The following is a 23,138-nucleotide window of genomic DNA, read 5'->3' as shown; positions in this document are numbered from 1 at the left end:
TTTACAATTATACAAAACTGAGTTTTATTAGAAATATATGTTTTTATTCTAGTCCAATTTACCAATGTGCTTATGTCGCTTCGTTCAGTTTTAACAACCCTGTCTCGCTACAGCAATCGCAACAGCTGACAACTGTTTGCGGCGTGAGGTTACGTCGGCCTTTGGTTACGAAAATTGGAAATTGTGTATTAAATATCATTTGTGGCTGCTTCTCAATTGGCAAATACAATGTCAAATAGTCATCTGTTTCTCAAGTCTGGATTTCCGCGTGCACCCCTTCAAAATGGGCTTGGCCGATATGTTTGCCAGCTGCAACGCATCACATTGAAATTCTGTAAGAACAACGGATCCAGCAGAGGCATGCGGTAAGTGAAAATAAACAATAGATTTATTTACAAGCCAGCAATGCTAGTTTACATTTAGAGATTTTATTGAAAACCATCTGGTGGACTTTGCCAAAGAGAATCCCGGAATTGTTGTCTACGTGAAACCACGGCGCCACCGAACGCCTGTTCTAGTGGGCGAATACTGTGAGTATAAGTACAGCCAGGGATATATAAATAGAAACTGTTAAGAGCTTTATCTAATTTCTGATACTTTTCAGTAAATGGCGATCGCGAGTGGCTGAATTGTCGGAATAGCACCCAGGATGAGATATTCAAATGGATTGATCTGCTCAAGACACAAAACGGCAGCTCCAGTTCCTTGCGATTACGTAAAATGTGGCACACCGATGTTCCCTCTATTCAAGGTCCCTGGACACCGTTTCTCCTGCGCTCGCCCGATGCCCACAACCAGACGTATCCCAGCAGTGAGATCTCCACACCGCTCGATGTCCCACAATCGGCCACTGAGAAGCTCATTGAATTGTTCAAGCAGCAAAAATTGGAGACTGGCGAAGCTGGCGCGGATGTGTTGGAGACGAAACGGGCCGAGTAATATTGTTTAGCATTAAATATATAGAATCATAGTTCAGTTTTGTAATAATAATTGTTGCTTTTATTTATAAAGTCAACATAAATTTGTTTTCTAAACAAATAAATACACGTTTTAAAAACCTAAACAACTATAATCTTTAATCCCACAAATATTTAATATCGAAAATATGTGCCATGGTCGATTTGAACAGTTTATTGTCCCATTCATATTTATGATATCATGTTGCACATTTGAACCTTTGTCCAGCGATTTTTGATATGTTCTGAGTACATTAAATATCAGTTTGAAAACAATTATTTTGGAATATCATAAATAATGCTTAAGGTTATTGACCCTCATAGCTTTAGCTATGAGGCTGGAATACATGAAGAAAACTGGTTTTGAGACAAACACGGGTTAAACGACTTTTGAACTTAGAATAAACAAATCTGAAGATTTTGTATTGACTAAAATATTTAACAAAATAATACGCATGTACTTGCTCAATTTAGTTGATACATTTCTCTCGCGCGGTTGAAATAATAGGAAAACTCTTGTGGAGATCAGTATAATCAGGGAATTAAGTACATGGATATATACGAATGTGAAGGCGTATATATTTTATAGGTTCCATCGTATCAAGCGAGTATATAATTGCAATTGGAGAGCGAGTTTCGGAGTATCAAAACAGACAAAAGTATCAAACATTTAATTGCATTGTGCAAACGTTTTACATCGAAATGCACATACAATATTTACACAGACTTTTAGACACTTAATATACGAGTACAATTACAATACAATCAACGACTGACACATTGATAAAAGCATTTTGCCTTGTTTTACATTACATTGTGAGTTTGTTTTGTGAATTCCTTTGGCGAAATGCATTTTTTTACTTAAATCTAATCGACAAAATGTTAACATTTTCAATTAATTATGTGTTAACATTGTCTAAAAATAAATCAATTTGGACGTTTTTCGACTACTACTTAATAATGTTAATATGGATATCACCAATTCAATTAAAAAATAATCATTTTTTCTATATAAAGAGTGATCTTATGTTTTTGTTTTGTCTTTCACCGCACTTTTGTTACTTTCTATTTGGTGTTGGTGGGTAGCCGTGGACTTTGTAGGCAAAGCATTTGTTGCTCTAAACTAGTTGTTAGTATCTCATGTTGTTGTAGCTTTTTTTTTGGTTTGATAATAGCCCCTCTTTCCATAGCTTTTACAGTGTGCATTTTACTCAAATGTCTCCTGTTTCCATGGCCGACTTAATGTCCGACACAATTTTTCCCATCACCTCTCGATATGGTGAATCTGGCTTGAATGCCGTTTCCAGCAGCGAGGTATCACCAAAAAAGTCAAACACCTCGTCAATGCGACCCAACGACTTGTCCGTTAAATGTGGCTGGACAATGGATTTAAGTGCCACACGTGAATCCTCAATGGACTTTTGCAGATATGCCGCATCAAAGGTAAAGTCCACCTCATAGAATGATATGATGGTCAGTTGTGTGTTCTAAAAGGAATAATACAACTGTTATTGAAATAATCAGTTAGAGAGATAATGTTTGAAGTTTACCTGAAACTTGCGCTTAAAGATCTCAGCGTTTTGCAGTTCCTCCGACCCAAATTGATTGTTTCGATGTAACACTCCGATTTTAATGACAATTTTGATAATATTTTTAATGAGCTTCTCCGCTCGCGCCTTGTTCCCCGTATGCATCTTACACAGCTTATACAAATTATCCAGCAGAGAAGCCGTTGTGCCGTCTATAAAGGTTTTCGCAATGTTTTTCGTTGCCATGCGTGAGAGTATTTTCTTTTGAGCGCGTAACCCGATATCGTGAGACTTGAACACATTGTCCGCCATGACTGCTACAAGGGAATGAAATTGAAATTAGTCAAATTTATTTGCATTTTAAATGTAAAATATGTAAATATTAATTTGTGTATTTAAAACAAAAGTAAAACCATAAGTGACGAAATCATAGCTAACAAAACAAATGATATCTTCCAAATTACCTTCCAAGTTCCAGTAGTCAACACTCCAGAGCAAAAGGCTCTGTCTTAAGCCAGCGACAGACATAATTGCTATCTGCTTGGCATCAATAACATCCAGAGTGGCAAGCAAGAGAGTTGATAAAGAAATTACATATACTTATACATATACACTATACAATACATACAATACGAGTATCTTTTGATAAAAGACAAAGACCTACACTGTGGTTCTTCAAATATTAAAAAGATAGCGTAAAAGTGAGTAACGACTGTGGGCCAAACTGCGGGTTAAACACTAATGACACCATGTCTATATCATAGGGCCATATTCTAACGGTATGTGCATACGTGCCTGGGCCATAAACGGAGTTGTGGCCAAAAAAGGCGCCACGCTGCCCGTTAGACCAATTCAATTAAGTAAGCACATTGTAGTATGTAGTATATATATATATACGTGTATTCAAATACATATTCTAGTCGTACCATGACTTAGACGCCACGGAATGGCTTAGGGTCACGCGACAAACAATGATACGGCCGAAACTGGCGTCGAGCAGTGACGCAGGTCCAAGGACAAATGGAGCATTTACATTTAGCCTGACCGGATGTGGTGCACAAAGGGAATGCGGAAACGGCAGCAGTTGAATTCTTTTTATACGGACGAATGACTGTTGTCCAACATTATCGTTATTTCATGTTAAATATATATACATTCTTTCGTTCGAGTATGTGTAAATATGTATGCATCCACAAGTAGTGTCAGTTGTTGCTGTTGTGTGTGGTTATTGTTATTACACTTTGTTGTGGTGCTCTGGGCGATAGTGGGTGATTGTTTTGTGTGGGGGGCGTTAGTGAAGGCTTTTGTTGTATTATTGATCGCAACAAGCGCACATACATACATACAAATGTAAATAGCTTTGGCGCTCAATTAACTGACAGCTAGCTCACCTGTGACACTTCGTTGTTGTAGTTGTAGTCGTTGTCCTAGACCTTTGTCGAATATCCTTGAGAATTTCTTAGAGTGTGTGTACGTGTGCAGCAAGCAATACTACTTTTCAAATTCACTGGTTGTCAGTTGAACTAAATTGGAAATAAGTGCAGCGGATCATCTACCAAGGAATGAAAGAATCGAGGAAAACAAAAACACGAACTGTGCAGCAGCAAAAAATAAACGACGCAAAATGAAACTGAGCACTGTTGCCAATTTATCTATTTTATAGCTAGATCTGGCTATTTTCAGAGTGGAAGCCTGCCATCGGTCAAAGTTTGCCACCCTACAAAATTTCCCGAGCTGGCAGCTTGTACCATTTTAATCAAATTGTAAATTTGGTTGCACCCAAGAAATTCAAATTTTAATGAAATTTTTCTTAATATTGAAGATAGAATCTTTTAAATTTTTGCATAATTTGTGTTAGAATGTTGTCGATTTTTTTATATTATTTTAGAATTAACTTCTCCCCTTTGGGGTGACAGACTTCAAAGCTTCATAAAAATGTTTTCCTTAATTTTAGGTGAGATACTACCACTGCCAACTATCGACAAATAAGACGACTTGTGACATATCGATAAGTTCTACCTATGGAACTATAAATGGGTACGGCGCGCAACTTAAATAAATATATATATATATATATTAAATTGGATAAAACAAAGATTACCATTTAATGTTTTTAATTTTCCTAAGCTGAGGCGCCATTGTCGACTTTCATTTTAGGGAGAAGTGAACCGGCAAACAATTTCGTGGTAGTGAAAACGGGTGCCCGACGGCATAAGAGGATTTTATTTCTCACACACACACATGTATACACAAAAAGTTCTTCAATGACTTAAAACTACAACGGATCACCGATTTTACTTGTTAGAATTTTCGTTCGGATTATAGGGTATCATTAGGTTTTCCGAAAACGATTTAATGCTATCTGGGCCGCGAACCTCTTTTTCGAGTAATGGTAGCTTGGTAACATGGAAGTCCTCATATAAATCAGCAATCTGGTCCAAGTATTTCTCCTGTATTTTGAAACGCGAAGCGCACATACTACACGAGTTGTGTGATTTCTCCAAGAACAATAATTGATTCACCACAATGTTGTGCACATCAATGCCGCACTTGGTCAGCTCCTGCACCAGACGTTCCGTTTCATACAGCGAAAAGAACTCGGCAATACAGACACAAACGAAGGTAGTTTGATCCTGCAAGATAACGGATACGTTAGATAGACATACGAAGGGCAATTCAATGAAATCTTACCGGATTTTTGAATTGTTCATTAACCTGCGTTATGACACGCAACATGTCATCTAGTTTTTGTGACAGTGTGTCCGCATTCACATCTGCCATGCCCAGCATGGAGACAAATTGCGATAACAGCGGAGCCAGCTTCATTTTCAGACGCAACAGCTTTCCCAAACCCTTTTCGACAACCTGCGGGAATGCAATTAAACGCAGCGTATGTCCTGTTGGCGCCGTATCAAATACAACCACCGAGAAGTTCATTCCTTTCACCAGCTTCATCACCTCTGCATAACTCATCGCCTCATCAATTCCGGGCAGAGCATTGATCATCTCCTGCATGACACCCTTGCTGACCCTCAAGGCTTCGTTCTCGCCATCGAAATATTCCTCGGGCAGCTCGCTGAGTCCTGCGTTTGGATCTATCTCCATGGCATACAGATTATCAAAACCATTGACCTATATAGTAAAGAAAATTTACTAACGTTTGTTACCAAAACTTAAGCTTATATATAGATATATGCACACCTTTGTTGGCACCTTGGTGAACTTTTGATCAAACGCATCTGATATGTTATGTGCCGGATCTGTGGAAATTATAAGCACCGACTCACGAACTTTTGCCAATTGCACTGCAAGACTCGAGCTGAAATTGGTAATTCAATTGTTATTGTTGTTGTTGTTGTTTAACCTGTCTCTGTCTCACCTGCAGGTTGTTTTGCCCACACCGCCTTTTCCACCCACAAAAATCCATTTCAGCGACTCCTGCTCCACAAGGTTAAGAAGACTGGGCTCTAGCGGCGGTAGATTGTCGACCATCTTGCGAAATTCCTCTCGAGACACGTAATTTTTGTATAAAATGTTAAGCAAGTTTCTGAAGCCGTCTAGGGATGGCAAGAAAAACAGAACATATCGGTTTCTCGATAGCTTGACAGTTTACAAGATATCACTGGGTATATCGCAAAGATTTCAATAGCAGTTTAAAAAAATTATTTATTTACAAATTTCAGTGATAACTAAAATTGTGTTTGTAATAATCTGTCTGTTCAATATATTTTTTACAAACAAATGTCGAATTTTGAAGAAGTAATTCTGTTGACTTGGCACGGATTCTGTTAAGTGAGGAGTAAACTGCTCAAATATGTTGGATGCTGTTCTGCATTACATCAGTGTTAGGCATTGTTGCCAAAATAGCTGTATTATAGCTAGTTCTGGCTATTTCCAGACATCGATTGCCACAAAAATTTGATATCTGTTTATTAATATTTTTTATAAGCTATGCAAAAGTGCACTCAAAAACAAATTTTAGATGCTTTCCAGCTATTTTTTCCTCTAATTTTCGTTGGCAGCATGCAAATGTACCTTTTTCGGTAATCTACCTATATTTTTAGGTAAAAGAAATCGAACCAGATCGAAAATTTTTAATGGGTGGCAGCCTTCCTCCAAAAAGTTGGCAGCCCTGATTGATTTGCGTGTTTGCTCTGGGCTTTTTTGACTGTTAAAAAATGTGTTTGTTTTGTAATTAACTGCATTAATTTCGCCTTTTGAACAAGTAATATTAAATAAATAATAAATAAAAATTTAAGATAAACATTAAGAAATAAAACTGATTAATTGCAAACGAAAAGTGGAAAATAAAGGCGTGTGTACCCTACCAATACTAGAAAATAGAAGCAAAAAGAAAGAGATTAAGCGTGTCCTGTATGTACATATGTGTGCGTGTGCGCCTTTAAGATTTTGGCCGATGTGCCCATTATTTTGTTGATAAAATTACCGCAAAAAGCTTTCGTGGGTGATAATTTTAAATCGTAACAAAATGTGTTTCATGTGAATATAAATTGATAATGCCGAAATGGTTCCGAAAACGATAACGGTACTTTAATGCTCTTCCGCACACACACACACACGAACACACTGCCAACAGAAAATCTTCGCAAAGTGAATCGCCGACATCACAGCCGCACCTACATACATACATATGTATAAACGTGTGTGTCGTGGGTGTAGGTGTACATAGATAAAAGAAAATAGAAAATATAAGTGGTGTCTTAAATACTATTGTATTTTGGCAAGATAATAAAACAAAGATTTGTTAAAATTAACAGTCAAATTGTGCAAAGCAAATACCAATACACACAAAGCATTAACATATGTACATACACATACGCGCACACACACACACGTACAACAGAAAAGGTTTAGAGAGGCAAAAGAGTGAGATAGAAAGCACGGTGCCAAAAAGGAACGGCAAAAGGAAGAAGCAGCAGCATACAGCATCGGCGCGTTGCGAGAAGATTGAAAATAAACGTGTAGTAGAGAATTTTTGAAGCACTCTCCAACATCCAACCGCCCACTCGCCCACTGCCGCCGTCGTTCTCTCTCTACAGCGAGTGCCCTCTCGCCGCCAACACCGTGCATACAAACAAACACTCTCACATATATACATACATACACTCGTATGCGCGAAAAGTGTAAGCCGTGCACAGTTGATGTTGTTGCTGTTCCTGTTAGCCGCCGCCAAAGGACGATAGACGCGACGGCGACGACGACGACGACAACGATAACAACGACAACGCCAACGACCACAAGAAGAACGACGAAGACAAGGAGGAAGAGGAGGAGAACGTGTTGTTGTAGCCAACGCAAATGGCAGACCCTCTAAGCGGGCCTTGCTTTTGAGACATGTCGTAATGGCCAGAGAGGTGAGATTTCTTGCAGAGCAAGCTAAAAGCGCGGGCGTGCCGGCCCACATAGTAATGCATAGCTTGTGAATTAAAATATGATGTACATAGATACATGTATGTATGTATGTATGAATGTTGTTTCACTGCTGAACCCATCATTGATTTTAAATTGTACCCCAATCCCGGCCTGTCTTTATTTGACGCTCATTTGTTTTCAATTTAGTCGCTGAGCTTCCACGGCTTGACGACTAAGCCCCGTTAAGCATTTTGCTGCATTAGTGTGCGTTAGTGTCTCCATGTTTTATGCAGTTTCTTCATTTCGTTTCACTTTGCTTTGCGGGTGAGTGAATAGCTTTGACCCAAATAACTGTGGTAATACACCCTACAAAAAGTGCACATGTAGCTTTTGTTGATTTCCTCCGTTTTTATATTTATTTATTTTCTTTTATTATTTTTGTTGATGTGTGGACTGCGTGATTATTATTTTTTTGGACCCATTACCCAAGTAACAATACCCAGCGATCATCCGTTGAATGTAAAAAATCCAAAGGACATAGTTTAAGTTTTTCTGTAAAAAAAAAACACTGGTTTTATACGTAAATTGATATGTGAAAAGTGTAGAAAACTGTTTGAGTTATGGAAAGAATATTGTTCTAGGACTGAACTAATTTAACATTTGTTTTAATTAATTTAAATTTCGCGCCTTGTGATGTTTTTCTTACAGTTTTCAATGCTTTTTTGAGAGAGCGCGAGTGAAAATTCTGTGTTTGATCACTGTTGTCAACTTAGCTATTTTAAAGCTAGTTCTGGCTATTTTTTGCTCCGAAGTTGGCAGGACTAGTGAGTGCGTAAACGGACGAAAGTTTTCTTTCGGAACGTTGTTACCACTGTTTACCCTGTATCCGATTGTGAATGGCGTACAATTCAAATGTGAACTGAACTTCATTTAGCAATAAATTAAGATTTTCAAAGTAAATTTCAAAATCGAAAATTAATAAAAATAAAGATGATAATTTTTATGAATGTTTGAAGTTCGTCACTCATCGGGGGAAGAAGTTGTGTAATACGATTCTACTGAGTAAAATTAATTGCATACATAGGACTCGCACATAAACTAGAGCTTTAAAATACCATAACTTTCGTATTACAAATAATTGAAGAATATCTTGATCAAAATCTCAATTTAATTTCCATTTCTGCTTTGAAATTTTAATTTAAACTAATTTCTTAAAATAACATAACATAACATAAGTTTTAACAAAAGCTAGAAGATGCAAACAATATATTCATTGCATACTTTTCAGCGTTAAAAAAAATTAACTTGGAATAAAGTAGAAACTCCTACTGTTTTCTTTGTACATACAGAATTTAGATTGACAAATATAAACGATTAATTGAAAGGATTGATTTGATGCAAATATTTACTTAAAGTGCAGCTTTGATTAAAAGAACTGGTGCATAAGTGAGCACACCAAATGAAAATGAAAGCGAGTCAACCAAACCAAGTTGTAAAAGGGTGCAACTTTTGAGCAAATCATCTCTCTCTTTCTCCCTGTGGACGGGTGTGTGTGTGTGTGTGTATGTGTGTGCCTAATTGACAGAGCTTCTGGAATTTATGCAGCACGGTCGGAGTCAGGAGCTGTGGAGTCTCTAATACTTGTGGAGCGTTCGTTAGCAGTTAGCTGTTGGCTTTAGCGCGCCCTGATTATATCACAGTGAAATTGTAGGCCAAAGCACAGATGTTACTACCAAAATCGCATGAACGAGAAGGACAGAGAGAGAGAGAGAGAGAGTAAGAGAGTATGATTTAACAAATAAGAGTTGCAGTGTGCAAGTGCAGTGAATATTGCACAGAGCACAGCTCACATGTTAACATTAAATAAATTACTACAAAATGCTCACTAGCTGAGAGAGAGAGCTTTATTCGTGTGCTCACGCTCTTGCTCTCGCTCTCGAATTATGCGCACAACTTTCGCTCTTGCTGCGTTTGCTCTCTCCTCTCGCTTTGGATTCCACTGCATTTGCAGTGTGACAGCAGCTGCAGTAGCAGAAAACAGTAACAACAACATGGCGAGAGGACAGAGGCGATGAGCAAGCACTCATACATACATGTGCATATGTACATATACACGAAGCTGTTGACATGTCAGGAGCAGGCAGGCAGGCAGGCTAAGGCTCAGAGTGTGCCAGTGTGCCAGGCAGCCAGCCACAGCCAGCAAGGATGCTACTTTCATTTACGAGCGCTTTTCACAAGCTACGTGATTCCGCTGCCAAATTGTTGAAATATTAAATTTTAACTGGGTGTGACAACTGGCAGCGCAGCAGCGAAACGAAAACTTTTTCTACAAATTAAAATATCAATTAAAATCAAAAAGCGCGTGTTAAATGTGAATTCAAAAAATAAAAAGAAAATAAGTCACACGAAAAAAAGAAAGAAAGAAAGGGAAACTGTGCCACACAAACTTAAATCAGCTCAGCACCTGCCCCAGCATCAGTTGCAACCTCAGCTCCGTTGGCAGCTCCAGTTGCAGCAGTTTCAGCCCAAGCCTCCCCCTCTTGGCCCACCAATGAAAACTCGGCGGTTTCAGGCACACGCAAGTGGCGCAAGGCGCGTAGTAGTAAAGTGAAAGTGCGAAGGTCAACTCTTGGAACTCAACTCAACTCAACTCTGGCGCCTGCCCAGCCCAGCCCAGCCCCTGATGTTGTGGCCTAATCCCAAAAACCTGTCAGCTTGCCAAAAGACCTCAAGCCAATAATAAAAGTCCTCAAATTTCCTATTGAAAAATACATACTACTTAATGATGATAATAAATAATTATTAATCGTGTTGTTCTTTTTGTAAAGTGCGCAGCAATTTGTTAACATTTTTTAAAAGCGACGAATTTTCAAATGGCATTTAAAAAAAAAACTACAAAAAAAACTCGTACTACAATAAAACGCGCTTAACTTAGGCATATAAACTTTGAGCATTTATAAGGTTTTATAATACGAACATAAAATTCATAATTTTAAAAAGCGTGCAGTGCGTGCATTTGATATAACGATTTTTAAGCCAATAATTGCAAAAATTTATATACAATATATTGTTGTAATATGTTAAATCATAATTATATGAAAGATTTGTGCAGTGCTATTGTCGTTGTTATAATTGCTGTTGTTGTTGTGTAGTTTAATACAAAAGGCTTAGTAAGGAATCGCATTAAAGTGGCTGGCAAAGGTGAAACGAGCGTTTGCAACGCCACCACGATGTGGTCCAATGCTCTGTGCACTCTGGGCGTGACAAAACCGCTCTGCAATTGCCTCAGCATCAGACAAGTGGCGGCTGCAGCAGCTGCCGCAGCGGCAGCTAACCAAAATGGTGGAGCTGCCATTACAACGGGACCGACGGCCGCAAGCAATGCATCGTCTGGGGTAATAACGATAATGATAACAATACGAGTATCTCTTAAAATTAAGGCTAATTAATTACTGATAAGCAATATTAAGCACAGCCACTGTTAACAATACATTTGCATAAGTTACAGCCCAAAAAAAATATACACACACCCCTTTTGCTGCAACATCACATCAGCAGCTGATGGCCATATGGCAGCAGACTTGACCTATCCCAATGCGCGCTTGCAGCACACATACAAATACAAAGGCCTGCCCTCTCTCGCTCTCTCTCTCTCTCCCACGCGCTTTCATTCTATGTGTCTGTGTGTGTGTTACACTGATTACACTTGCTACAAACTGCAATTTCAATTCAAACTTCGTATTCCAACTTCAATTTAACGCAAGAAACTTTTTCGTAAAAACGTTAAAATTAATTATTTGCAATTTTTCATTTTGCTTCTTATTTTTTTTTACAACTTATATGTATGTATGTAAATATGTACTTCTTATATATACATATATATATATGCATGCATGTGTGCGAGAGTTTACGTTTTTTTTCTTTCTTTCTTTCTTTCTTGTTATTCAGCTCGTGTGCTGCACTCGTTACTGGGTCACTGGAGCGCCACACTCATGTCCTTGCAATACATTAAACATGGCTTCTTCATGTTGCTGTTTTTGTTGCTGTTGATTTTGCAATGAGTGAAAGCTCTGTTAGTTAACAGAGCGCTGTTATTGAACCACAGCTGTGGTCGCTGTTAATACAAAACCAAAAATTCGATTGTTAAATGCATTGTGAATTGTTTTTCGTTTGCCTTTTACTATTTTATGATTGTGTGTTAGTCGGAGTGTGTGTAAGTGTTTGTTTGCGTGTGTGTGTGTGTATGTGTGTGTGGGAGACAAATTTCTATCCAGATACACTAGCATCAACTGCAGCTGCCTGGAGCTGGCAGCGGCCTTGACATCTGCGCCCTTTTAGCGGGTACAAACCTCAATTAGTAGTGTAAGTGTATGACACTGCCCGGGAATGCCACACCCACTTGTCACACACACAGGTGTCAAACACGCACACACACACACACACCCAATACCATTCTTATGCGTTCATATAATCTGTTTGCTAACGACAGTAAACTCTGCCTTTATTGATTGCCAGCAGTCGACTTAATCCTAGCCTAACTTGAGTCCTATTTGAAAATCTTAAAAAAAGTGTGTATTTATAAAAACACTATATAACCACAAAATTGTGGAGTTTTTTTGGTGAATTAAAGCTTAGCCTTTTCTTTTAATATTTTTTTCAAATCTAATTTGGTTTGGATATTACACGGAATATCTTTTTTCATGATCTCTACTCTTTTTTATTATTGGGGATATTTGTTTTTATTATTCAGGATATTTAGTGGACTATATTACTATCTCTACTGTTTTTTGATTATTTAAGTAAAATGTAATGATGGAAAGTAATTAATATTGTATTTTACCATCTTGCAGGAGTCTCGCGGCAAGCGACCACTGAAAATTTGGGATAGTTGGCGGAATGTGCGTAAAGGCGTCGTAGTTGGTACATTCGAGGAGCTTTTGGTGCGGGGCAAGGACAAGTTAGGGGTTCCTGCTTCAGAACCAGTTCGCGTTGTTCTGGAGTGTGATGGAACCCAAATCGAGGATGGCGAATACTTTCGCACCCTGGCCAACAATACGGTACTCTTGCTGTTGAGGCAGGGTGAACGATGGTATCCAACCGGAGTGGATGTTATCAAAGCTGGTAAGTAGAATCACGCAGATTACTTGACAACACCCACACACAGACAAATACACCCACTAATTCCTTGCAGCCATATCAGCTATACCGAAAATCGTCTGTGAGACGATCCATGCACTGGAACTGCACGATGAGACACCATCGTGGAAGATTATGGATAATAAAGGGCGTGTCACGGTCGTATTGCACTGGGATCAGCGCCAGGGTGGCGGAGGAGGTGGCGGCGGTGGAGGTGGTGGCGGAGGAGGCGGCGGCGGAGGCATGTGCATGGGCGCCGGTTTGGGCAGCAGCAATGGATTGCTGTCCTCTGACAAGTACTCACCCTCAAAGAAGGGACTCTCTGCGCAAAGTTCGTTGGATAACAAGTCGGTGTCTTCGCAATCCTCACAACCACGTTACGCCAGCCCACAAATAACGGTCATCAGCGACGAGGGACCGACAAGCATTTACCATCCGGGTGGTGTAGTGCTGCCACCGGGTGTCGTGATACCCGGCAGCCGTCGGCTGTCCAAGCAGGGTGGCTCCTTCGATAGTGCCGTGGGAGCTGTGCATGTGCATACGCCCGAGTGCGCCCATCACGCGCACACGCCCAGCCGGGCGGGTAGTCCCAGTACCACGGAGTGTGACTTCCATTGCTGTGCGCTGCACGAGGAGGGCCGGAAGATAGCCGTGCACAAGAGCGTGGCCACTTCGCCCATTCAGGACGGCAGCAGCAGTCCGCAGCCGCAGCACCAGCATCAGCAGCTGCAGGCGCATCATCAGGCGACGCTGGGGATGTCGTCATCGGTTATGGATCCTATGCTGGGCGGCAGCGGCAGCATGCAACGTCGTTCATCGGGCAACAAGGGACATGTACGCTTTCTGGACATTGCACCGGAGCGCGACAGCTCAGAGAGCGAGACAGAGAACACGGTGATGGAGGATGATAAGACGACGACAGAGAAGTTTTTGCTGCTCATCGATCAGCTGTCTGTCGATCAGAAGCGTCACCTCAGCATCAAGGACATCGGCATCATTCTGGAGCGACTCAACTCAAAGATACTTGATGTGGAGCGCCTGGATCGCGAGTCCGAGTCGGATGATTGCTACAACTGGACGATAAAGGCGACAATACGCGGCGATGCGCTACGTGAACTGGGCGTCATCTACAATGGCAACTATTATGCCATATCCGAGCATCCTGGCTACAAGGAGGAGCTTGAGGAGAACGGCGAAGAGGTTGAGGAGGAGGACGAGGAGGATAGAATTTAAAGCAAAATATACACATACACACAGTAACAGTAACAGCAACAGCAAATAGCTAAAATTAACATTTAAAACAGATGAAACGAAGAAAAGAAGATGGTATCAATAATTAGCGCATTTTAGACAGAACAAAAGGCAAGAATGGAGTAGAAAGTGTGGCAAGAGCTGAAACGCAGCCTTGGATGCAACTGCCCCAGATCAAGTATAATTCACATACACATAATAAAAAAAATTAATACGAATATAAATATAAAAATAAACAAAGGCAACCGCACATTGTACAATAGTGAAGTAAGCATTAAAAAAAAAAACTGAATGAATTACAACTTTCGCAATACAAAAGCAAATACAAACACTTAAAAATGAATTACTAAATCAGAATGAAAGTAAATAAGAAACGAAAGTATTGTAGCATTTAGCGAATTTGTCATTGTCGGGAACCGATGATGTTGCAGCGCAGCGATAAGCGTACCGATAACCGAAATCACATACTACCAAATACTTGTATTTATGTTGTTATTATTGTTGTTATTTGTTTGTGTGCCAAACAGCCTAGCGCATGCCTTATTTAGTTGTAACCCTCACGAATCCTATCAACTTATGTATATGTATATGTAAGTGCACACATTTCTGTACAAACTGAAATTCCTCCTCACCTTATCTCCCGCATTTGTCAAATGGTCGGTAATATTAATATTACCGATGTATGTCCGTATTCAAGAAGGCAGGCCTTTACTCGAATATATGTATGCATTAACTTATGGCCAAATAACTCTAGTGCCAATACGACCATAATTGATAATTGATGAGTATTGAGTAATGAGAACTTTTATGTAGTTCCTCAGTTGCGATTCCTTAATCAGCACATGGTACTATCCCATTTACTTGCAGTTGCTTTCCGTGGCTTCCATATATGTTGTTTGAACTTGTATTTGTATTTTAAGTAATTGTTATTCCCCTCAAGATCAGCATTTCAAAACTGCCGTTATTTGTAGTGTTGTAAAACGTTAAAGAAAATCGCGCACAAGCAGCCAAACCCAGTTTGGCATTAATCATTAATGAACATGCAAATGATAATGATAATGAAAAAAAATGTAACAATGATCGTCTGGTTTGATGATCACGATGACGATGATAACGTAAATTTACTGTAGTTATACTTACATTGTAGAAACCAACCAAGAAAAAAAAAAACAAATGTGATTCCCTTCACATTTTATAGCAATGAACACATTGTGTTGTCCTCGTCCCCTAAAAGTACCCCCCGTCACCCTATTACACTCCTTCCAAATATCAGAGATGCGAGGATTCCATTGTGTAATTAGAAATTATATGTCTAAATGCCAAATTACATATACATACAAATGAAACACTGCCAACAAAGTCGTAACAAATTTGCATTTGTTATGTTATTGTTAAACAATAATTAAATTTTCAAATCGGTTTAATCTTCATCCCTTACACATTGTCCTTTGTTTTAAGTGTTCGACGTCAATCCCAAATTCGAGTCGAGTATAAATATGGAGCGCAACAGCATAAGGTTCTTAACAAGAACAAATCCAAAGATAACAAAAATATAAAACAATATAAAACAACTTTAAAGAATGTTACTGTATAAATAATGAAAAACATTAACGTCAGGTCGTGTGATGTGTTGTGACTCTGTTTCAAGTGCAGGTAGATAAGCGTACATAGTATCTCTGCCCCAAATCCAATTTCAATCGAGCATTGAAGTAGTTATCGCTTAAGCATTTCCGTTACTAACCGACTGTAGCTGGTAGCTGGCAGTCATGTGGCTTATCAGCTACTTGTCCCTCCCGTCGTCCGATTGTGGGCGGACTAAATGCTGACCTCCTCAATGAAGTATAGATCGAAAACCACAACCGATTTCTGAGAGAAAGGAACGTTTGTCCAAGGCACAAATAGTAATAAAATGAAATGCAAACAAAGCATATATAAAATCAAATTGATAATTGATTATGAAATGATAATAAACTCAAAAACATAAAGATGAGAATGAAAAACCAGAAAACGAAATAATAACAAAAAACAACAACTCACAATTAGTAAAGGAAACAAAAAAAAAAAAAACAAATAGAAGAAGAAGAAGAGAAACGAATTCATTAGCGTTGTTTTAATTTATTAGTAAGTCAAGAACAAAATAAAAACAAAAACGTGCAACAAGAATGATATATGATATAAGACAGATGAGAGAGTCACGGGAGTAGAGAAGAAGTCGAGTGCTATAGAAACGGGCACTATTATATATATGAACAAGTAAAAATACCTATACATACTCAAATACATTGCATTACATTATAATAAGAGAACTCGCAGTATATAACATAAAAGAAAAACAAAGATTAAATCTCAAAATTTCCATACTGATACTGACTTCTTCAACTGACTTCCATAATCATAATCATTGTTAACACTTAACTATAGAGAATTGCGCTTTAAAACACAACAAATTTGTAGCCGTTATATATTTTGTTAAAGAACTGTTGTATCTGTGTCTGTATCTGTATCCTCCCGTTTTTATCTAGGTTCGATATAGTTGATTATGTTCCTTTAGCTTTTCTTTTGATACAAGAGATAAAGAACCCCACTAAACTTTAACACGTACACTCTGTATAAATGCAATCAGTTAGATTTATAAGGTAAACGACAAAGTGTAAAACCCAAAAGCTAAATCAGTTGCATTAGTTAAGCTGCAATGCCAAAGATGGCTAAGAAAAGCTGGAATGGATCAGGAGAAGATGCGAGAGCTCGGATTCTGGTTAATATCTCCAATGTCTTCAATGGATGTGGAAGTGGCCATGGCACACAAAAGCAAGATTATACGTTACATTGTTTTAATATTACAAATTACGAATAAATTGATCAATTAACATATATACAAAACCAAAAACAAAAGCAAAAAAAAAACAAATAAATATATAAAATTACAAAAAACATGAAAATGTAAAGAAAACCAAATAATGAATTGTTTTTATTAATTTTGTTAAAAATGCGAATAAAACTTAATAAATAAATAAAAAATATACATATACACATACAAAATGAAGAACAGAAGTAAAAAAAAAACAAACAATTCAATTAAAGAAGCATAAAAAATGAAGAAAAATAAAACAAAGTTTAAGAAAGGAAAAGCTCAAGTTGTGAGAACAAACAACATAATTTGTTCAAAACATTAATGTAAAACATAAACATAAAACAAAGAGTAAAAGGAGCTATAATTATAATAATAATAATAATACAAATAATTAAATAACAAACCAAAGAGAAAAAGAAACACACACTTAATGCATGAATAACACATTTAAAACATGCTAAAGTAAAATACATAACAAACACTAATAAACAACAAAGAATAAAACATAAAATTTCATAAAAAGAATTGGAATAAAGTAAACATTCACCATGGGTAAAAATAAAATAACAAAAACAATAAAATTCGATTACAACAAGAAACATGAACAACAAAAGTAAAACAAAAAGGTTATTTATGAAGCGATTTAAACAATAAAATGAAAAATAAATAAAAAAAAATTTAAACAAACTTGTATAATTTATTATTGCACTGGGAACACGAACGGAAGTGAACCGAACTGAAAGGGAATTCACATTGAGATCTGATTAAGTTAATTATTGCACCAACTGTTTATTTTCAACAAAAATAGAAATGTTATTCACATACATAAGAGCGTACGTGTATGTATTTAGTAAATACTATTTACATATATGTACCATATATAAATATTAAATTATTGAGCTGCACTTAAAATGGGTTTACTGCCAGATCGATCGCACACATAGGAAACAGCTCATTCATACAGTCTATTAAACAAGTACGAGGTATGCGTGAGCACGTGAGTTTTTAAAAAATATATATATGGTATATAATGAGCGCGTGACTTAAAGAAAACTCGAAACCTATATATGATATAAGCTTGAAAAGCAGAGTGACAAAGTAAATCGTTGCTCAGACATTCAATGGCAATTACAAAGTGACGAAAGCGCCAACTTTATCATTTAACTGTCGCACACAGATGTGGACAGTACGTATACATAATATACTTATATATGCACAATATTATTCATCAAATTCACACAATATCTAACGCGCACAAGTTATTCATCATCTCTGGTCTGGTATTGACTGCCGAGACCGCGATTACTATGGTAAAATGAAAATGTAAGGGGTGGTGCGGGGAGGAGTAGCGGACGTTGGGGAATGTTGGGCGTTTGTTAAGTTAATTGAATTAAGTAAGTCACTTATCAGACGCGTGACTAACAACTAATTGTGTGCTTCGATTAGCAAAGCATTGCACATTTAACCTTACAATTGGCAATTTGTATGTTTGTTTTCTTTGCTGTTATTGTTTTCTGTTCTCTTTTGTGTATACATATGGTTTTAGTTTAATAATATTGATTATTGTCTTTACACTTAAATACGTGATGTGTGTACATAGTATATAGTATATATATATTTATATATATGCGTGTGCGTGTATATATTGTCTTTATTCGTTGTTGACTTACATAGTTTAACAAGTGCGTCTAAATACATTAAGTTAGTTGGCTAGATTAGGATTAGGCTAGATCTAGATCTAAAAATGGAGGGTAAGGTGAAGGTGAGGTGATTGCGATAGCGATTTGTGATGGTGCATTACTTTAGCGACCAACACAACAATAACAACAACAACTACACCATCGACGACAACTACGACGACGTCGACGTCGAAGTCAACGATGCACTGGGCGCTAGATAAGGAAATTCACATTCATTTGGATCGCGATCCGCACTTACAATAGCTGTAAGTGGAGTAGCTACCTTCTGTACTGTACTGTACCAATAAGTACTGCTTCTGCTGCCTGTCTTTTTAATGGACTTTCAGCTTTTAGCCTTCAGCACAGCGTCTGTAGTTTCGTAGAGCTACGGGTGAACGGCTTTAGCAGCTTGGAGCTAATCTTGTTGAATCTTTTCTTTTTCTCCGAATACGTTGAAAGATTGGACATACTTGCGTTGAGCGTATTTTCGTGATCTGGCATATTTATGGCACTAAAGGATTGTGCATGCTTTAGCGGTTTCCCTGTGCTGCCATTTCGTGGAGAGGTAATACGTAAATTGTTCAATATGCCCTTCCTTTTGATCTTCTGCTCTGGCATTGGTTCGGTTTGCGGAGACTCTGATCTGAATTTCGCTTTTTGCTCCGACAACTTCCAATCTGGCTGGTCCGTCAACTCCTCTCCATTGAGCGTTATACGGGGCGTTTCTGGAGATGGTAGTGCCGGCATCTCTGGTGCTGTGGGTCTGCAGGAAACATTAAAAGAATCCATCAGGAATGCGCCCTTTAGAGATTATTCATTCAAATACTCACTCATGCATTTGTGTGGTTGGACCGTATATGAATGCAGCATCCACATCGTACAGTGAACCAGCTAATCTGTCCCAGAAGTTGAACAGAACGGAGTGGTGTGAAAAGTTCAGATGCGTGTAGATGGCTAAAGTTTGTGGTATTGTCATTTTACAATACAATACCGGTATAATCTTTCGCAAGTTATTCTCTGCAAGGATTATTTATATGTAAGATAAGATAAGATATAAGATTTTAGATTATTACTTACGAATTTGCAGCTTCTGCGTAAAGTTGACCAAAAATGTATTCTCTCGACTATTGAGAAATTCTTGGGTCAAGACGACTATCAAGTGGTTACAGCGGGTTTTCATGAACTCTGTCAGTTCGACGTGTTCGAATGGCACACCTAGCGCCAGATCCCGATGCCTCAAGAACAACTATTGTTTACCATAAATAGTAAAGCATATTGTATTATTAGAGGCATGGAGGTCAATGTTTTTTTAGTAGTTACCTTGAGATTATAGGGGGGAGACTCTAGATTTCTCATGATGTCGGTAGCATGCTCGATGTCCGCCTCCGCATATAGCACACAGGCATTGTACCTTGGCAAGGGTTGTCCATTCTGCAGGCACCTCTCGTCATCGATGCCCAGGATGTTGACGGGTCTACCCATGGTGTTGTTGTTCTTCTCCACGCATTTCACAGACATGTCTGGAGGAGGACTGTTCCGGGCAAGTGCCAGTGCCAGTTGTTCCTGCTGATGCTGCTTCAGATTGTATCGTTCGGTGTCCTTGACTGAGATTGCGATTTAAATTGTCACGCTCGTGAAGCAACTTAATTGGAATGTGTGTAACCTACTCAGATTCTCCTGTATGTCATCGAGCACATCCCAGCGATCGATAGTGCCCAGAAACTCCTCCAGATAACCCACCTCGGCCGTTTTGGGTTTGTGCTGAATCCAATTGCTGAGCAATAATTCCATTGGCTTGTTCACACCATCATCGAAAAAGTCACGCAAGCCCGCCAGGGCTGCAATGCCTCGCCAGTCGCGCTCATAGCCCTGCTCGGAGTGCAGAACCTTCTTCCGGTTAAGCATACATGCCAGCTGGCTCTTTGTTTCCGCACTTAGCTCCGTCAGCGGTGTCCGGTTGAAGCCGGAGGTAGCTACGACGCTAGTGGGATCAGACCCCGGTGGTATCACCATTTTCGGATAACGATAACGATCCAGCCGACTGACGTCAGTTGGCTTATGGAAATGGGTATGGGTATGGGAATGTGAATGCGAGTGTTGATGGCATACAAATTGAGGGCGCATTCGCACTTGGCGTTATTGCAATAACTTCACTTGATATTTATTTATCAGCGCGCTCACGGGGTTATCAGTTAAACAATAAAATAGCTGTTACGCGCGTGAGTCTGTCGTTAATTTTTTTCTGTTTCGTTGCTTGATATTAGGTGATATTGTATACGAGTACTTTTTTATATATATTTATTTTTTTGTTAGATCTCAGCGCGTTTGAGAATCGAATCGTCGGCGCGCGTGCGGTTGCGGGTGGTTGGTCCGTTAAAAGGGGGAAGGAGAGAGAGAGAGGAGATAGAGAGAGGACAGACGGATGAAATGTGCTGAACTGACCTCGAGCACCTCGCGCCGCGTCACCGAGCACAACGTATTCGTCGTTGTTTATTATCTGTCTGTCGCTTTAGCTTTTGATTGTCTCTCTACTGCCTTCGACCCCTGTGCCCCCCTTGTAGCGTTCACTTGTTGTTGCGCAGATGATTTTGTTTAAATATTTTTATACACAACGCACACACACAGACACACACACAAACACGTTGGCACACGGATACACGCAGGGCGGAGAAGTGAAGGCGCCTAAACACAAAAATAAATTTTTTATTGAGCAGTGCGCGACTTGCTTGTTGTTTTGCTGGTTTCTTTCTATCTGCTTCTGCTTCTGTTTCGGTTTCTGTTAATGTGGCGGCTGCAGGTGCTGCGTTGTCGTTTCACTTTTGTTTATTTAGTTTGTTTGTATTTTACGTTCCAGATGCTTTTGTTTTCGTCCCGAGCTGCAGTTTATTTACTGCCGTTAATTAATTGATTGTGTGCTTTCGTTTCCCCATTTTCTGCGCAACAGGCTACGATATAGCTGCCAACACATTTAATAGTCATGTCACAACAAATAACGAGTTGGCAGGCTTGGCTCGCGGATTTGAGCCCATTTTCATATTGTGATCGATTTTCAAAAAGTATCAAAATTTGTAGTATCTATATTTTTAAAGCTAGAGTTTTGAAAATGTATGCATAGTTTTTGTTTGAATTTTATTGCATTTTCGGATTAATTAAATTAAATTAAATTATATAATTATGGCTTAAATAGTGAACTAATTTAAATAGCGCGCCGTTTGCAGCTCGTAATTATATTGTATTAAGCATGTGTGAATCTCAGCCCTGGTTCCGGAAAAATCAGAGTAAATTTTGTGGTTATTTGAATGACTAATTTAATTATACATTTCACCCGCCGGGAAGTCTCGAACTCCAAACAAGGAAACTAAAATGGTTTCATTAATTTTAATTTTGTTGCAAAATGATTTATTAATTAAACAAATAAATCTTTTTTTTAGAGATTTAATGTGGTTTTTAAATAACGCGCCTGAGTCCTTTTTTAGGTCCACTGTTAAGTCAGCTGCAACCGTGTGGAGTAGCATCTGTATTGAGAGGAGTAACATCTGTAATGCGAGGAGTAAAATCTCTTATGCGAGGAGTCGCATCTGTTATGCGAGGAGTAACCGCTGGTCTGCAAAAGAAAAATAGTTGCCAGACTGTTGTTTAACAGTGAATTTAAATTCTGTTTAATAAAAATGTAATATTTGAAATTCAGTTATCGTCTTTGGCGGCATGATTATTTTCTTTCTGTTAGTTTTTAATATTACATTCGATCCAAAATCTCCCAAAGATAAAAAGCACTCGTTTGTCCAAACCCAGGACCAACTCCAGTTAATACCTTAATTTGAAACAAAGAACAATGAAAACAAGTAATATACAAATTTTATCAGGACGCTCATTATTTTAATATTCTAAAGAGAGAATCGTTTAAATTTGCTTCTAGACTAACTTTTTTGTGAATTGTGTCTTTTTCCTCATATCGGAATTACATTTTCATAGCTATAGACAAAAATTATCTTACAGAAGTAACAATATGGCAGCGGTAAAGCTAAAAAAATAAAATAAATACCGTCTTTAGTTTAGTAACGAAATTAAAGCCACAATAGGATACCATATAGCGCCTCGACTGCTGATATTGATTTCAAATATCAATTCCTGTAAAAGGTATCCTTTAAGAAAACAAAATTTAATAACACATGTGCTGGATTTCCATTTAAAAATTCAGTTTATTTTGATTGGTTTCATTTTTGTTCAAGTTTGTTTATTTTCTTGTTTCGCATTTCAATACCTTTCAGTTACAAATACTGATATACTACACACACGACACAATTCGATTTGCATTTGTTTTTATTAAATTTTTGTTTGAATTTTTGTTAGTTTAATTCAACAT

General features: G+C 38.3%; 5 protein-coding genes across 10 annotated transcripts; 2 read left to right on the top strand and 3 right to left on the bottom strand.

The window, feature by feature from the left end:
- The first annotated feature begins 130 nt into the window (after positions 1 to 130).
- LOC117785678 (39S ribosomal protein L43, mitochondrial) lies at positions 131 to 990 on the top strand. The gene is made up of 3 exons (XM_034623852.1): positions 131 to 365; positions 424 to 530; positions 605 to 990. Exons 1-3 carry the CDS (start codon positions 229 to 231, stop codon positions 937 to 939), a joined length of 579 nt encoding a protein of 192 aa, XP_034479743.1. The 5' UTR covers positions 131 to 228; the 3' UTR covers positions 940 to 990.
- A 390-nt stretch (positions 991 to 1,380) lies between these two features.
- LOC117785677 (tumor necrosis factor alpha-induced protein 8-like protein) lies at positions 1,381 to 4,130 on the bottom strand. Of its 4 annotated transcripts, none has more exons than XM_034623851.1 (3): positions 3,877 to 4,130; positions 2,507 to 2,799; positions 1,381 to 2,443 (listed from the first exon to the last, which is right to left on the bottom strand). In XM_034623851.1, the coding sequence occupies exons 2-3, from the start codon at positions 2,795 to 2,797 to the stop codon at positions 2,168 to 2,170; spliced, it is 567 nt and encodes a 188-aa protein (XP_034479742.1). In that variant the 5' UTR covers positions 2,798 to 2,799; positions 3,877 to 4,130; the 3' UTR covers positions 1,381 to 2,167. The 4 variants fall into 4 exon arrangements, with proteins under 4 accessions (XP_034479742.1, XP_034479741.1, XP_034479739.1 ...); XM_034623850.1 differs by having other exon boundaries at positions 2,507 to 2,802; positions 3,877 to 4,129; XM_034623848.1 differs by lacking the exon at positions 3,877 to 4,130 and adding an exon at positions 2,950 to 3,053 and having other exon boundaries at positions 2,507 to 2,802.
- A 534-nt stretch (positions 4,131 to 4,664) lies between these two features.
- LOC117785215 (ATPase ASNA1 homolog) lies at positions 4,665 to 6,053 on the bottom strand. Its single transcript, XM_034623130.1, has 4 exons — positions 5,865 to 6,053; positions 5,687 to 5,804; positions 5,177 to 5,617; positions 4,665 to 5,118 (listed from the first exon to the last, which is right to left on the bottom strand). Exons 1-4 carry the CDS (start codon positions 5,975 to 5,977, stop codon positions 4,780 to 4,782), a joined length of 1,011 nt encoding a protein of 336 aa, XP_034479021.1. The 5' UTR covers positions 5,978 to 6,053; the 3' UTR covers positions 4,665 to 4,779.
- Positions 6,054 to 6,592: 539 nt separating this feature from the next.
- Positions 6,593 to 14,588, top strand: LOC117785723. Of its 3 annotated transcripts, none has more exons than XM_034623929.1 (4): positions 6,593 to 6,710; positions 7,350 to 7,860; positions 12,709 to 12,979; positions 13,050 to 14,588. In XM_034623929.1, exons 2-4 carry the CDS (start codon positions 7,849 to 7,851, stop codon positions 14,225 to 14,227), a joined length of 1,461 nt encoding a protein of 486 aa, XP_034479820.1. In that variant the 5' UTR covers positions 6,593 to 6,710; positions 7,350 to 7,848; the 3' UTR covers positions 14,228 to 14,588. The 3 variants fall into 3 exon arrangements, with proteins under 3 accessions (XP_034479820.1, XP_034479819.1, XP_034479818.1); XM_034623928.1 differs by having other exon boundaries at positions 7,264 to 7,860; XM_034623927.1 differs by having other exon boundaries at positions 6,607 to 6,676; positions 6,745 to 7,860.
- A 3,272-nt stretch (positions 14,589 to 17,860) lies between these two features.
- LOC117785722 (myeloid differentiation primary response protein MyD88) lies at positions 17,861 to 21,768 on the bottom strand. The gene is made up of 5 exons (XM_034623926.1): positions 20,443 to 21,768; positions 20,096 to 20,379; positions 19,853 to 20,021; positions 19,606 to 19,792; positions 17,861 to 19,538 (listed from the first exon to the last, which is right to left on the bottom strand). The coding sequence occupies exons 1-5, from the start codon at positions 20,897 to 20,899 to the stop codon at positions 19,133 to 19,135; spliced, it is 1,503 nt and encodes a 500-aa protein (XP_034479817.1). The 5' UTR covers positions 20,900 to 21,768; the 3' UTR covers positions 17,861 to 19,132.
- Positions 21,769 to 23,138: the final 1,370 nt, after the last annotated feature.

Source organism: Drosophila innubila, assembly GCF_004354385.1.
Source record: "Drosophila innubila isolate TH190305 chromosome 2R unlocalized genomic scaffold, UK_Dinn_1.0 1_C_2R, whole genome shotgun sequence".
In the NCBI taxonomy this organism is placed as follows: domain Eukaryota; kingdom Metazoa; phylum Arthropoda; class Insecta; order Diptera; family Drosophilidae; genus Drosophila; species Drosophila innubila.
This window is presented reverse-complemented; position numbering and strand designations above follow the sequence as displayed.